The following is a 13,817-nucleotide window of genomic DNA, read 5'->3' on the forward strand; positions in this document are numbered from 1 at the left end:
ACCGCTAAAGGGTCACCATTCAACTCGGCTGCCTGTGTATATTTGACAACCCCATCAATGTTACGTGTTGCCTACTAATGTAACAAACAGCACTAGAATGACCGATGTGTGAGCCTCATCATAGGGAATAAATCAAGTGAACTTTTTTGCAGGGTATGGAAACTAACAATTGATGAAAGGTGTCTTCTTTCTTTGACTTCTGGCACGTTCTAAAAATATATAAGTACTGCACAGCTGTTGTGCTACATGTAACGGACTTGGCAGGATCTAATAAACACAAGGAAGTAACCGCTCTAAACGCATACTTTGGTTTTTTTTGGGGTTTTTTGTAAGTAAAAAGTAAGTAAAAGTAAGTGAGAGTAAGTGGCCGCACGGAGCTTTAGTACTGAGTTTTCGGTAAAAAGACTTCGTGAAGTCTTCGCAAAGTCGACTTTGGTCTCAATTAAAAAAGGACCGCCTTCAGAGTCGACTTAATTCTGTCCCAATTAAGTAAGGACCGCCTTTAAAGTAACACACAATTGCACAATTCACAGAATTATGGTAGCTACTGCTGCCACCGAAGAGTTTAAATCTGAAATTCATCAATACAGCACTAATCCAGGCAAGAAATCTCAGCACATCTTTCCAGTAAGTCTAGTCTTCACAGAACTCACTTCACTGACCAAACGTTTACTGTGGTGTATTATCTGCCTGATTAGCCCTGTAGGAAAATATACCGTACAGGTGACGACTTCGCACCACACGACCACGTAAGCGTGAGAGACACTCCAGCGCGCAGCGGCAGTCCCTGGAGTTTTGTATCGTTTCTGCATCACACTCTCTTCGTCGCATCTCTGAGACTAACACGAGTTTGCACAATTCACAGCAAGAAATTTCACTCGGATCTTTCCAGTAAGCCCAGTCTTTCGATCCAAACAGCGGTAGAACGTACGGTACAGACGACAGCTATTTGCTATCGTTTCTGCATCTCACTTTATTCTTCGCATCTCTTTAAACTAACACGAGTTTGCACAATTCACAGCAATAAATCTTAGTGAAATCTTTCCAGTAAGTAGGGCCTACAGTCTTTCCAGACAGCAGTATATACAGACGACCGCTATCGTTTCTGCATCTCACTCAATTCGTCGCATCTATTAGACAAACTATCACGAACTTACAATAACAATTCACAGCAAGAAATCTCAGTCGAATCTTTCCAGTAAGTCCAGTCTCTCTGGTATAGAGTTTCTCAGCGGAACACACACTCTCTCTCTCTCTCTCTCTCTCTCTCTCTCACACACACACACGTACACGGTACAGACGACCGCGCGCCACACGACACCGTAAGTGTGAGTGACCCTGCAGCATCGCGCCAGTCCACTCCACGGCTGTTCGCACACCTGCTACAACGGAACCCCACTTTTAAGTCCTACAAATATCCGAATAAAAACCAACAAGAATTATAGGTTATTGGGACGTTTAATTTTTGACAAAACAAAACGTTACAAAAAAAACCCACTACAATTCTTGGTTTTTTATTCTGAATTTTGGAACGTAAGCAATCTCTCTGTTTTTGTATCACAAATATCTGAACAAATCAAGTCTTAAAAGAGAGGGAATTTTAAAATGACGGTTACTTTACAAATAATTTGAAAAACTAGGGTCTTAAAAGTGGTGTTGTCAGAGTTCGATGGAAACACAGAAATATCGGAATCGGAATATGACTGTCAACATGGCGGGAAAAAACGGACATTCACGTAAAAGCCAACAAGTGTACATTGGAGTGGCAGCCAACGAACGCAGAAGAAGGAATACGAAAAGGGGGCCGGGGGGGGGGGGGGGGGGGTCTTAAGACAGGGGTGAGGTGTGTGTCTTAAAAAGGGGGGTTCCACTGTAAATCCTTTACATACAGTGTCATGTCGTGTCCATTTACTCATGTTGGGGGGAGGGGTGTTTTTAAACAGGGATGAGGTGAGTGTCTTAAAAAGGGGGGTTCCACTGTAAATCATTTACACACAGTGTCATGTCGTGTCCATTTACTCATGTTGGGGGGAGGGGTGTCTTTAAACAGGGGTGAGGTGTGTGTCTTCAAAAAGAGGGGTTCCACTCTAATTCATTTACATACAGTGTCATGTTGTGTCCATTTACTCATGTTTAGTGTCTATCCTGTCTTTCATCTGACCACTACTGCGGCTCTGCTTACAGCGTGACCACGAGTCGTCTCATGTTACGCCGTCCAGCGTTTCAAATCACAAGTGACCACGCATCTTCTTGTGGCCGAATAGATGCGTATTATAATGCCTACTACAGTGGAACCCCCTTTTTAAGACTTCAACAAATCTGAGAAAATCTTAAAATGTGACCCTTCACCACGGAATGAGTCGCATGTCACCTTTTCATGATTTTCATATTTTTACATTTTCTTAAAGAGTTTTTTATTCTCTATCCAGTGGTGAAAACCGTTTTAGAAAAGAGTGAACACTTTTCGACTTATAAGCCTGGGACTATGGTGACCCTCACACTGTTACTAGACACCCCCCGGACTTATATTTATGCCTAGCGCAGAACCGCGTGAGGTGACATGCGACTCATTTCGTGGTGGAGGGTCACAAATGGGAGTAATATTACAGAGGTTAAGAACAGAAAGTGTTAAAAAAAAAAAGGAAAAAAAGAAAACAGAAAGTCGGAGAAAATATAAGGGTCTTAAAAGGGAGGAAGTCTTAAATTGGGGGTTCCACTGTATCATGTCTATACTACACAGGTGTAACACTAAACGCAGCGAGCGACTGGAAGATAAGTGTACGTATGTATGTGTCGAGCGTGACAAGAGTGCGCTATGAACATGGTGCTCGAGGCGTATGAGCTAGCGGGAATCATTAAGCTTACATTACCTGTTGTAACTTTCGTGTTCTCTCCATCATCCTTCTTGCATACACTGCCTAATTTGCCGTCAATATTTTAGTCCTATATATATGCTCTATTTCGCCGAGATTGACCAGGGATCTCGTACGTGGAGGCATTACCAGGCCTAATGTAAATTTAATGTTCTCTACGTCATTCTTGTAGTGCATGCACTGCCTAAGACACCGTCACTGTTTCAGTCCTATATCTTCAATGCGCTTTTTCGCTAAGATTTACGTAGACGGATTACTAGACTTAATGCAACTTTTATGTTCTCTCCATCATGGTCATTGGTCCTACGAGGTCGTAAAAACTAACTTGTTGTAGTAGTCTTCATCATCCTTGTTGTTGCTTACACTGCCTAAGAAGCCGTCACTCTTTCAGTCATATATATTTCTTTAATGCTCTTTTTCGCTGAGATTTACGTGGAGAGGGATTACCAGACCTTGTGTAACTTTTATGTCCTCTTCTTCATCCTTGTTGTGCACGCACTGCCTGAAAAAGCCAGCCAGACCTGCGACTATTGTTTTGTTTTGTTTTTGTCTTTGTTTGGCACGCTCACTCCGTTCCCTACATCGCTTCTGCACTGTGGACTGTCGCTGCTATCCGCACTAAGTGTGTCGTCTTTCTCCCGACTCTTGCCCCCCGCCTTCCCTCATGCCCCTTGTCTCGAATCCTTTCACCTGCCTCACTTTTTACATTTAGTCAAGTTTTGACTAAATGTTTTAACATAGAGGGGGAATCGAGACGAGGGTCGTGGTGTATGTGTGTGTGTGTGTGTGTGTGTCTGTGTGTGTGTAGAGCGATTCATACTACTGGACCGATCTTTATGAAATTTGACATGAGAGTTCCTGGGAATGATATCCCCGGACGTTTTTTTTTCAATAAATGTCTTTGATGACGTCATATCCGGCTTTTTGTAAAAGTTGAGGCGGCACTGTCACACCCTCATTTTTCAATCAAATTGATTGAAATTTTGGCAAAGCAATCTTCGACGAAGGCCAGACTTTGGTATTGCATTTCAGCTTGGTGGCTTAAAAACTAATGAATGAGTTTGGTCATTAAAAATCGGAAACTTGTAATTAAAATTATTTTTTTATTAAACGATCCAAAAACAATTTCTTCTTATTCTTCGTCATTTTCTGATTCCAAAAACAAATACATATGTTATATTTGGATTACAAACAAGCTCTGAAAATTAAAAATATAAAAATTATGATTAAAATTAATTTTCCGAAATCGATTTAAAAACAATTTTATCTTATTCCTTGTCGGTCCCTGATTCCAAAAAGATATAGATATGATATGTTTGGATTAAAAACAAACTCAGTAAGCTAAAAAGAAAAGAGATACAGAAAAGCGTGTTATCCTGCTCAGCGCGACCATTACCGCACTATTCTGGCTAGTCGATTTCACTGCCTTTGCCACGAGCGGTGGACTGATGAAACTACGAGTATGCGGTCTTGGTGAAAAAAGCAGTGCGTTCAGTTTCATTCTGTGAGTTCGACAGCTTGACTAAATGTTGTTATTTCGCCTTACGCGACTTGTTTGTCTTTACAATATAGGAGTTCATCTTCTTTTCTTATACCTCATTCCTAACCGGTCAAACATCTTTTCATAACGTCAGTTTTGTCATCATAAATGACCTTGTAAGACTACGTGTACAACGCTGAACTCTTTCTGTCTGTCTGTCGGTCGGTCTGTTGGTCTGTCTGCCTGCCTGCCTGCCTGCGCCTCTCTCTCTCTCTCTCTCTCTCTCTCTCTCTCTCTCTCTCTCTCTCTCTCTCTCTCTCTCTCTCTCTCTCTCTCTCTCTCTCTCTCTCTCTCTCTCTCTCTCACACACACACATACACACACAAACACACATACACACACACACACACACACACGCGCGCGCGCATATATACAATGTGCACACATGTTTAATTGTAAAGATATCTTTGTTTTCAATACTTCAAACAATCAAAGACGTGCGCAGATGTTAATGTTCTGGGTACAACCAAAAGGTGTATCAGCGGGACGAGTTTTACAGTTACAACGAGAAAGTATGGCAACACTGTGCAAGAAAATAAAGTAGCAGTACGAAATATAGCAAGTATAGCAAAACCTCGCACTCTTGTCCTCAACCCTTCACTCACCCGGGGAGAGAAATTCAAGTTTTACGCCTTCACGGTAAAGCCATTAGGGGCATGTTCCCGGGTTTTAACCCGACTTTACACAAGTGTATGCGTTTTTAGGTGGTATCCGCCATCTGCACTTATGGCAGAATGACCGAGGTCTGTTACGTGCCACTGTGGTGACACGGGGGTGGTAGATGGATACCGTCTCTGGGTCTGCACATAAAGTTGACGGACGGACCATTCACCCACCCCATAACACATATACTGAAATATAACAAAGCATTACGAGGAGACGAAAAATTCTTCTGAGATTTAAAATTTCCACTGAAAAGCCGGAGGGGTTTACGGTAGGGGGTTGGGCAGACCACAAAAACGACACCAGAGTACCGCTTAGCCTTAGCCTCCTCCCCCCCCCTCTCCACCCACCCCCTTACCCCGTGCCACCGTTTGTATTACAATGGACGAGTTATTATTTAGGTTGCAGGGAGAACGTCCGAATACCCGGTACGGAAACAAGACAAACCGTTCTGCCTCCCTCTCTCTCTCGGCTATTTGCAGAATGTCTGTAGGGTCAATGAAGGTTTATTTTTGGTGCCTGCGAAATTTTTCCGAGAGCAATAACACCTGAGTCGCTGTACTCCCCCCCCCCCCCTCCAACTCCCACTCCCCTCCCCCGAAAGCATCATAGGTTTATATGATCGACTGACTGATGTCTTTTTGACCATATAAACCGTCTGAGTTGCGACAAACACACACACACACACACACACACACACACACACACACACACACACACACACACACACACACACACACACACACACACACACACACACACACACACACACACAATACATGTTCGTACGCAGGACCGAAGGGCCCCCACCATCAAAGTGGACAGTGTACTTCAATTATTGCAGAGCTGAGACATTTAAAACTGTTTTATGAGCTCAACTTTTAACACTTCACTGTTTATTTGACTTTCTCTTGTCTGTTTCCTGAATCCCCTTTTTGATCCTGTCGTTTGACCTTATCATAAACCGCAACACGGTGGCCTAGTGGTAAGGCGTCCGCCCAGTGAGCGGGAGGTCGTGGGTTCGAACCCCGGCCGGGTCATACCTAAGACTTTCAAATTGGCAATCTAGTGGCTGCTCCGCCTGGGGTCTGGCATTATGGGGTTAGTGCTAGGACTGGTTGGTCCGGTGTCAGAATAATGTGACTGGGTGAGACATGAAGCACGTTAAATGTCAAAGCAGCACCGCCCTGATATCACCCTTCGTGGTGGACTGGGCGTTAAGCAAACAAACAAAACAAAAAACCTTATCATAAAAAGTCGGCTATTAAAACTTGTTTTCAGCTCTTCAAACGTGAACATCAGCGTTTTGAATTGTCAAACCTCGTGGTCGTTGACTGAATTAATGTATGTACTCGAGCACCCAGTTTCATTGTTTGTTTGTTGTTTGCTTTGTTGTTTGCTTTTTGATTATAGTTAAGATTGTAAAGCGCTTAGAACTATTTTAGGATTTGCGCCCTATAAATACCCTTAGTAGTAATTAGTAGTATTGCTTTGTTGTTGTTGTTGTTGTTGTTGTTGTTGTTGTTGTTTGTTCGTGTGTTGCTCAGTTGTATGGTAGGTTCTTAGGAGTATAGCTTGAGAAGTCTTTGACACTGTTGCAGACTCCATGTGTATGGGTGTGCGTGCCTACGTGCCTGCCTGCGTGAACGTAGCATGATGGATGGCGTCTGTATTTTCTCGGTTCTGAACGAACACCTTATCCCACCCAGGTTGATGTGTATCAGTGCGACCTCCACAGTCGGGTTAAAATGTGTCCTATTTGCTAGGGGGAACTACTGCCGTCAAACGAGTAAAGGGGTATTATCCAAGGGAGATAACATCTTGTCTGGTGCCCTTAATAATCCCATCTAGGGTTTATATCGCTGTTAGTCGCACACTGTTTTCCAAACATTGCAATTAAAACAACAAACATTTCAAGTTGTTTTTCTTCAATAGCTAGAGGCATTGAAGTTTCACTGACAATAGGATATTTTGTACGATGTGTAAGACAGAACAGAGACTGAGTATAGAATCTGCAATGAATGTTACCTGAGCGATTGCCTTTTCTGCAGAAAACCTGCAGAAACACACACACACACTCTCTCTCTCTCTCTCTCTCTCTCTCTCTCTCTCTCTCTCTCTCTCTCTCTCTCTCTCTCTCTCTCCCTCAGTCTCTGTCTCTCTCTCTCAGTCTCTCTCTCTCTCGCTCTCTTTCTCTCGCTCTCTCTCTCTCTCTCTCTCTCTCTCTCTCTCTCTCTCTCTCTCTCTCTCTCTCTCTCTCATTTGCACCTTACGTCATTCTTATACGCACAAAAAATCATTGATGTCCATAATTGCACTGGCTAAAAATCGTCTGCTCGAATAGATTTGGTATGTGAATAGCTGAAAGGTTTTGAAGTTGAACATGCAGGGGTGCTGGAAAGGTCTTGCCCTTAGCGATATCGTTACAAATATGGTGCATCCAAATTGTTCAGTTTTTGAATAATTCTCCTTTGTGAGACTTTCTCGCGACATGAATATGAATGAATGAATGATCGAACTCGCACCGGACAGAATTCGCCAATTTAATGGCACACTAACGTGAGCCAAGAGTCTTCTGTACGGTCGTGCTGTAGCCATCACACGATCGCACACACCAGAAGGACAGCATAATTATGTGTCTTCAACAAATATGGACCAGTGTATTCTGGTCAGCAGTCTGATCTCTTAGTTCTGCTTGTCAGCATACAGGGTGAATATGTGTGTGCAGCTGATGATTGATCAATATCTTCACCTGTCGACCTTTTTACTGAAGTGGTCTGGGACCGCCAAGACTGACTTCCGGTGAACTCGGCTACCCGCGGTCATGCCGGGTTCGATCCGTGAGTTGACGCCTCATCAGTTCTGCTACTGCATGAATGGCTGACTGTGTCATTGTTTTTGAGCTGATGATCTGACCAGACACATCTCCCGCTTGGATGTTGCCGTGGTTAAAGGCACAGTCCTTCCCGTGAGAACAGCAGGGATGGCCAAATCTCAAAATTTTAACTCGCCAGCCGGGCGAGTAACTTCAAGAAAGTCACTAGCCCGGCAGAAATGTCGCTGGCCTGGTACATACCAAAGTTGATCTGCAGTGTTTCTATGGCTTTAAAACTCTAAAGTACAATCAAAAGGGTCGCATTTGACCAGAATTACCATTGGCCAGCCGGGCGAGTTGCCAGGCGGTTTCTACAAGCCCGGCGGATTTTTTACTCGCCCTCTGGCGACCGGGCGGACGATAATATGGCCATCCCTGGAACAGTTCGGTTTATACCATTTCAGATCTTGCAAAGCCTTCGCACGGGACATATAATAAGACTAAACATTCAATAGGACACACACTTAAAATCAACTACCAGGCTGCTTCCAGCGAAGAGTGGGAATTTTTTCTTTAATTCATTTCGCTAGTTGACACTAGTGTCCGCTAAGGAATTCATTCATAAAAAAAACATCCAACACTGCACAGAATGCAACGAGGCTGTTGATTGTTGGTATATGTCCAAGTGGAGGGAACGGTCTTATCCCACAGCCAGATCTGAGATGGAAAGCCGAATTGGAAGGACTGTGCCTTTAAGCCTGCCTGCTGACGATCGATGTTCTGGTCGTGAATTGCCGGACAGCCGTGGGGTTGATGGTTTAGGTGGAAGAAACTGTCTACCTCGGCTAAAACAAGTGCTATGTCCATGGCGCGACTCATAGAGAGGGAGCAGGTCTTCTTTCATTTTATAGTTTCCCTTCTTAAAATAGGAAAACAGACCCCAAAAAGACAAGAAAACAAAAAGGAAAATAAGAACACTTATTTTACAGTATTAATTTTCTTGTTCCATATTTTCAAAGGAATGAAGCAGAAATGGTTAACAACAACAACAAAAATAAGGAGGGGGGGGGTCTGTTCCGAGTGACTCATTGGGTTGACACTGAGGGGTTAAATGTTAAGAATTGAGCAATTAGTCTTTCTTTCCAAGGTCTTGTCCTTTTAGATTTTGTTGAATGTTTTTCTTGGACATACAGTGAAACTTGTCTAAATTGAACCATTCAAAAGTCTCGTTTCTTACTGTGTGTGTGTGCGAGTCTGCGAGCAGGTTCGTGCGTCAGTGCGTGCGCTCGCGTTTGTGTGTGTGTGGTTTTTAAGGTAATGCAACAGAATCCATCCTAAAACAATTCCCAGCCACTTCCTAAGTCAACCAAATCCTCTTCAGGTTTGCCTGTTGCCCCCTTCCCTTCATATACGCGTGTATTTCATCAGTCTCTCTATTGCCAGTAAGTGAAATTGTAATGAGCAGTTGGACGTGCGCGAGGTTTAGCACGGGGTTTGTCAATTACACATGATGCATAACAGACCTCTGCCCACAGACAGCTGAAAAAAGCGGTTCCTAAGACATCAAAAACACCTGGCCAGGTACATAATGCTCTTCACGGTACCTGTCTCGGTCCCAGCCCAACCAAGACCTAGCGCTACTATTCTCTCTCTCTCTCTCTCTCTCTCTCTCTCTCTCTCTCTCTCTCTCTCTCTCTCTCTCTCTCTCTCTCTCTCTCTCTCTCTCTCTCTCTCTCTCTCTCTCTCTCTGGCATAAGAACTTTGATTTATGACAGAAAAAGTAAAAATCTGAAAGTGACAAACATATGGTTCGAAATCAACGAAGAAACGGCCTGAACCTTGATCTTAAAACTTGAGATGGCTTTGTATTTGCAGTAATCACTTTGAAGCTCACTTTGAAGTCACATTTCAGCAGTAAGCCTGGACTCTCTCTCTCTCTCTCTCTCTCTCTCTCTCTCTCTCTCTCTCTCTCTCTCTCTCTCTCTCTCTCTCTCTCTCTCTCTCTCTCTCTCTCTCTCTCTCTCTCTTCTCTCTCTCTCAAGTTGTTTAACCCCCGCCCCCAGTAAAATATATCATCCTGCTCCCGAGTTCAAAGAGCGTCGTACGTGATTTGGTTCACAGTTAGCCCCATGCAGGTAGGCTTTCCATTTCGGTGCCCTGACGTTTTGCCGACCCCTTTACATACTCACACAGACTTCATCACATCTGAACCCTGAAAACGGGAAGCCAGGCCCTAACTGCTCCCGATGCGATCAGCACGAAAAAGGTAAAACTGAGGGAGAGCAGCCCTATCCATCATTGCGGTAAGGGGACGTAATCACTGCCACAGCCTCTCATCCCTGACATCCAATAAACACAGCTTTCTGACATGGAGCGTGTGGGGAGAGGAAGCAGATTCCTTTCTCGGTATTTCTACAATGTTTCGAGAGGAAATGGCCTGGGTCTTCCGGATAACATCATATCTTGCTCATCATTCGTGGGCAATGGCGGATAGTCGTTTTATGTTGATCTGGAATTTGGCGGTATAGTATTAGCAGTGTCATGGATAATCATTTGATACGAGTGAAAGCGTTCAGACATACACACGTCTACCTTTTGGAGAAGCATACATATATCCGGTTGAAAGAGTGGTAAAGGAGATAACTGATCTCCTCATCATCATCAGTCATCGGCGGCCGCGTTGGCGTCGGCGGCTCAAAAAAAAGACATAAACACATGAGTGCTTTTTGATTGTCACGATAATGTTTATCGGTGTGTCATTAGGTCACAGTGTGCTGAGTAAATAACTCCGACAATGATGTCTGCCTGAGAGTTTGGACGCACGGCTGCATAGATCCGTTAGTCAGTCTCGACCTTGGCCATCTGCAGTGTTATAAGAACAGTTACTTGGGATCGACATCGGCAAAAGAAAAGAAAAAGAAAAATCGCTGGTCCGGCCACACAGGTCTTCATGTTAAAAACTAACAAATATAGCTTCTCAGGAAATAATATTGACAAATTCAGCATTAGGTTTAATTCTCCCAATAACAGAAATATAACTACACTGGCAAGCTACGGCATCGGCAGATCCACCTGCGTGAGCAGCACCTACCCACCAAAGTACTATAAATATACCTTACAAGCAAAGAAGTACTTCCATGACAAGAACAAAGAAAACCTTCAAGTGGATAGGAAATAACCACGTACTTTGAACTTTTACAGAAATCGCATAGGCGAGTTGCATGCAGCACTGAGAGACAGCATCTTGAGCTCACGTTTACTGTCTTAAATTCTAGTTGCAGACACACATCTTTGCCATCTCAATGTGCAGTCATCGTTTATTGTCTCGAGTCATCTGGCCCCGAGGCGAATTGTTGCCTCTGTTTACGCTGCCTCTCTAATTGCTCAGGCTTTTGCCGTCAAACTGCCAGCTGTGCGGCTTGAGACAGGGAACTTTCTTTTCCTGTGTTGTGTTGTCAGGAAGCAGCAAGATGGACGGTGAAAGTGAAGCTAGTTCTTTACGTACGTGGCACGTGCCGCACGTGCTCAAAGTATGTTAACAATTACACCAGACATGCCAGTACTCAGCAGGACAAGTCTTAAAACAGAGTAGAAACAACAGGAGGCCTGGTACTGGTACCTAAGCGAATGGTGTAGCTTTGCATGCCCCTCACTGGTGTACATTACAATGCTCCTTACTGGCATCAGTATATATGTTACAGTAAATTCATCAAACCAGTCAATTTGTAAATTCACTTCGTAAATTTACCAATTTACTGAAAAATTCAGGAAATTTACAAATTTACTGAGTTTGACACCCAGGAAATTTACAAATTTACTGGTTTGATGAATTTACTGTAACATATATACATGTATACTTTCAAAGACGGGAAGGTTTGAGGATGGAGTTTATAGATGTCCAGAAAAAAAGACAACCTAACGAATGGGGCTCAGACCGATCCATGGGAAAAAAACGCAAGTAACAAAAAAAACTTTAAATTCTCTTGAACAAAATACACAATTCAGTATTTGATACAGAAACGTATTGGGCGTGCTTGGCGCAGGGTCTGAATTAGACTTTCTCACGTGACAACTCTCGACTGCGTAATGAAACTGTAGCAACAATCATCAATGAATCAAGCCATATGTCACAAATGCGCGTGCTGTAAAAGACAATTAAACATTACATTATTTACATTCTCTCGGATGCTTTCAATTTCGGAGGAGGCGGAGGGGCATAGCCTTGGGCAGAGTCACTGCAATTAAGTTAAACAGGTGCTTTATATAATAAAAGTTGAAGTTCCTCCTTTTGCTTTATTACGGCAATTCTAATTACAAACTGTTCAGCCAGGTATCCGATGAGTTATGTATATTAGTTCCAATCACAATATATAACGCATCAGCTAGGCTTTCCTCAAATGAGCTTTACGCTAAAACGTTTGTTTTTTTGTCTGGTTATCCATTAGTCTTTCCTTTCTTTCTTTGTTCACGGGCTTAGACTCCCACGTTCACCCCTGTCTTTAGCACGAGTAGATTGTTACGTGTATGACCGTTTTTACCCCGCCATTCTGGCAGCATACGCCGATTTCGGGGGAGGCATGCTGGGTATGTTCGTGTTTCTATAACCCACCGAACTCTGACATGGATTACAGGATCTTTTCCGTGCGCACTTGGTCTTGTGCTTGCGTGTACACACGAAGGGGGTAAAGTCACTAGCAGGTCTGCACATAAGTTGACCTGGGAGATCGGAAAAATCTCCACTCTTAACCCACCAGGCGGCAGCGACCGGGATTCGAACTCACGACCTCCCGATTAGGAGGCCGACGTCTTACCACCACGCCACTGCGCCCGTCATCCACTAGTCTTAATTGGTCGGGTGTTTTCTTCTCGTGTTTTAGTTGTGTGTTCTTGGTGGTTTTTGTTTTGTTTCTTGCGTCTTGTTTAGGACAGCAACAGAACCATCTGACTTACCTTTTTCACTGCCTTGCAGAGAAATGAAAAATAAGTTCAACGCAAAACAACAACAACAACAACAACAACAACAACAACAACAACAACAACAACAGCGAAAAAGAAACAATTAAGACAAAGACGTATGTTTTCCATCGAGTTACTCACGTTCGAATCTCGTTCTGTCCTCCTCAGAGAACGACTCTCTGGTCACCGCGGGAGCACCACAGCGCATGCGTCGAGAGCTATAGTTAGCACGCTTGCTGACTTCCGCTCGCCTGCCCTTGACCTTGTTGCTGACTGTGGCCAGAAACTGTTCAAGGGCATCGTCAACTGAAACACAATATTAAAAACATGTTAGGTTTCATGAGACAATGCAAACTTGAAACAAAGTTACACACACTTTCGATATAATACCACAGAACAGCAGTCTTCTTCTTCTTCGTTCATGGTCTGAAACTCCCACGTTCACTCATGTTTTTGCACAAGTGGGCTTTTACGTGTATAGGTCCAATTCATTCTTCTTACTCGGCGTGACGTTATCAAATGGATCGGCTAGCTTCAGCCCTAAGGGGCACAACTCCGCTCATACTCTCTTCGCGCCGCCATATTGGATGCCGTCTTTGTTAGTTTTCTTCATTGCACTCTTGTTCTTTTTGCGTATTTCACTGTGTATGCAGACAAAATGAAGAAAACTGTGCATGCATGAGTCCAAAGGGGATCTGCCTTTTTAACACAACAGCACAACATAAAAAGTAAAGCAAGAATACATTATTATATTCATTTATTTATTCTTTATCAGTCTCAAATTACCATGCAGACAGTGCACCAAAATTCACAAGATAAGGCCACACAAAAAAAATTGTCTGTTTCCGTTCACCCGACCGACCCTAAATTTTGGCGCCGACCCTAAACTTTTTTTTCCAAACTCAAAATTTGTATTTATTTTTTTTTGGTGGTAAAGGACAGGGTGAGAAAATGAACAACAAAAACGTGT

At 43.4% G+C, this 13,817-nt stretch overlaps 1 protein-coding gene across 1 annotated transcript in view; it reads right to left on the reverse strand.

The window, feature by feature from the left end:
- LOC138964501 (FYVE, RhoGEF and PH domain-containing protein 4-like) overlaps window positions 1-13,148 on the reverse strand; it is a 75,869-nt gene extending 62,721 nt beyond the window's left edge. Inside the window, exon 1 of the mRNA XM_070336475.1 lies at window positions 12,989-13,148. Coding sequence (XP_070192576.1) covers window positions 12,989-13,055 — 67 coding nt within the window. The 5' untranslated portion in view covers window positions 13,056-13,148. The remainder of the gene's footprint in view (window positions 1-12,988) is intronic.
- Between the last annotated feature and the right edge of the window lie 669 nt (window positions 13,149-13,817).

The sequence above is a fragment of the Littorina saxatilis genome, linkage group LG4 (assembly GCF_037325665.1).
Source record: "Littorina saxatilis isolate snail1 linkage group LG4, US_GU_Lsax_2.0, whole genome shotgun sequence".
In the NCBI taxonomy this organism is placed as follows: Eukaryota; Metazoa; Mollusca; class Gastropoda; order Littorinimorpha; family Littorinidae; genus Littorina; species Littorina saxatilis.